The sequence below is a fragment of the Phragmites australis genome, chromosome 22 (genome assembly GCF_958298935.1).
Source record: "Phragmites australis chromosome 22, lpPhrAust1.1, whole genome shotgun sequence".
NCBI classification, from domain to species: Eukaryota; Viridiplantae; Streptophyta; class Magnoliopsida; order Poales; family Poaceae; genus Phragmites; species Phragmites australis.
The window spans coordinates 15,528,679-15,530,695 of NC_084942.1; the positions used below are offsets into that span (position 1 = coordinate 15,528,679).

At 46.9% G+C, this 2,017-nt stretch overlaps 1 protein-coding gene across 1 annotated transcript; it reads right to left on the reverse strand.

Moving 5' to 3' along the window:
- Window positions 1-270: 270 nt before the first annotated feature.
- LOC133904534 (uncharacterized) lies at window positions 271-1,257 on the reverse strand. Its single transcript, XM_062346029.1, has 2 exons — window positions 960-1,257; window positions 271-821 (listed from the first exon to the last, which is right to left on the reverse strand). The coding sequence occupies exons 1-2, from the start codon at window positions 1,255-1,257 to the stop codon at window positions 271-273; spliced, it is 849 nt and encodes a 282-aa protein (XP_062202013.1).
- Window positions 1,258-2,017: the final 760 nt, after the last annotated feature.

The following is a 2,017-nucleotide window of genomic DNA, read 5'->3' on the forward strand; positions in this document are numbered from 1 at the left end:
GTTCATTGGGAATTTGGTTGAGCGAATCCTATATTATGTTATGTTGTACGTTGGTTTGACAATTTGGGCTGTTGAGCCCTCATTTCAGTCACGGGGACATTTTTCTAGCAAACCGAGCTTGACCAGTTCATATTTTTTGCATTCGTTGCCAACGTTACATGATACGAACCGAGCATATTCCAATGTTATACTCCGAAACGCACTCCACAAAATATGCACTTGCTTATGTTAAGGATAAACTTAGTAACATAGAACTAGAGGAGACTGCTACTACTCACCCCCGTGTATCTGCCAAAGGTGTTCAACTAGGTCATCCCGGAGGTGCTGATGCCACTGCCTGCTTCGTATAGCATCGTACCTTTGGCTCAATGCCACCAAGGGAGGGGTTAGGTCGTGCGACGGCTGCATGTCCTCACCAGCACCCTCGTACACGTATTTTACTTCGTCATCTTGTCTCTCGTCTTTGATTATCATATTGTGCATGATAATGCAGGTGGTCATGATGGTGCTAAGGGTTTCCTCATCCCATAACCTCGTTGCCCCCTGGACTAGGGGAAACCAGGATTGCAAGACTCTGAAGGTGCGCTCCACATCCTTGCGTGCAGCCGCCTGCTGAAGCACGAAGTGTTGCCGCTTCCTGCCAACTGGAGATGGTATGGGCTTCATGAACGTGGCCCATTCCGGATATATGCCGTCCGCAAGGTAGTAGCCCATGGTGTAATGGTGCCCATTAATGCAGTATTGTACCTTTGGGGCCTCGCTAGCGGCAAGGTCGTCGAGGAGATGTGACCGGTGCAGAACGTTAATATCGTTTAGCGAACCTAGCATGCCAAAAAAGGTATGACAGATCCACAGGTCCTACGATGCAACCGCCTTGAGAATGATCATCGACGCGCTCACATGGCTGGTAAAAGAACCCGGTCACGTTGTCGGACAGTTCTTCCACCTCCAATGCATACAATCAATGCTTCCTAGCATCCCTGGAAACCCTCTGCGCTCATTGGTAGCAAGCAAACGAGCAGTGTCCTCATCATTCGGAGAACGGAGGTACTCATCGCCGAACACATCAACGACAGCACAGACAAACTGTCTCATGCTCTCAATGATGGTGCTCTCATATGCTAGCATAAGAAACACCGCAGTCACTTTTTGCAACGCGAATAGACCTAGCTCGCCTGCAACGTTCCTCCTCTGTTGAAACCATGGGTCCTTCTCCTCAACTGCCCCCACAATCTTGAGGAAAAGGTTACATTTCATCCTGAACCTGCAACAACATACATCATTACGCACAACACACATACATCAATACATAACACTTACGAATGTGGAGAGTTTCAATTTGTAACAATACCGACGACGAAAAATGTAGTCGGGGTACACGGAGGGATCGGCAAAGTAGTCGTTGTACAACCTAATATGGCCCTCCAGCCGATAACGGTGGATGCGCTTCCGACCAGGCACTGAACCGCCCCAAGGTCGTCTCTTCGATGCCTCCGACTCGGCTTGCTAGGTTCTCATAATCTCTAGGAACATATCATCTTCCTCGTCGGAAGAGTAGTTGAACAAGAAACACAACTCTCTCAAGTACTCCTTCCAGGCTAAACGAGAATCCATTTGGGTGGCTTGCATATGTGAGGCTACCCACACCTCATATATATAGTGACATGCTGCGCCTTGTAAGGGAAGCCACCGCACTTCCTTCCCTGGAAGCCACTAGTTGGGAGGCTTCCGCTGCAAGCCGAGTGACCTTCCTCTATACGCTCGCAAAAAAATCATGCCAAAATTTTTTGTCCCGCTGAATTAAATGACTGCCAAACTTTGTAATGCAACAATCCCTACAGAAAAACATATATTTATTTCCGAATAAATAAAATTAATTAACATCCAACCGAATTGTTACGGTACCATTCAATCGCCGTTGCAACGGGAACATGTAAAAAACAATACTGCTTTGGTGGTTATGACGGTTGGAGAAAAAATTATTTAATATAGAAGAGAGAAAATAGTGAATGAGGTA

Excerpts from the sequence above, each read along its gene's own strand:
- LOC133904534 (XM_062346029.1), bottom strand. The coding sequence starts at position 1,257 with ATGAAATGTAACCTTTTCCTCAAGATTGTGGGGGCAGTTGAGGAGAAG. Across the intron at positions 822-959 it reads GATGCTAGGAAGCATTGATT|GTTCGCTAAACGATATTAAC; the intron begins GTATGCATTGGA and ends TTGGCATGCTAG.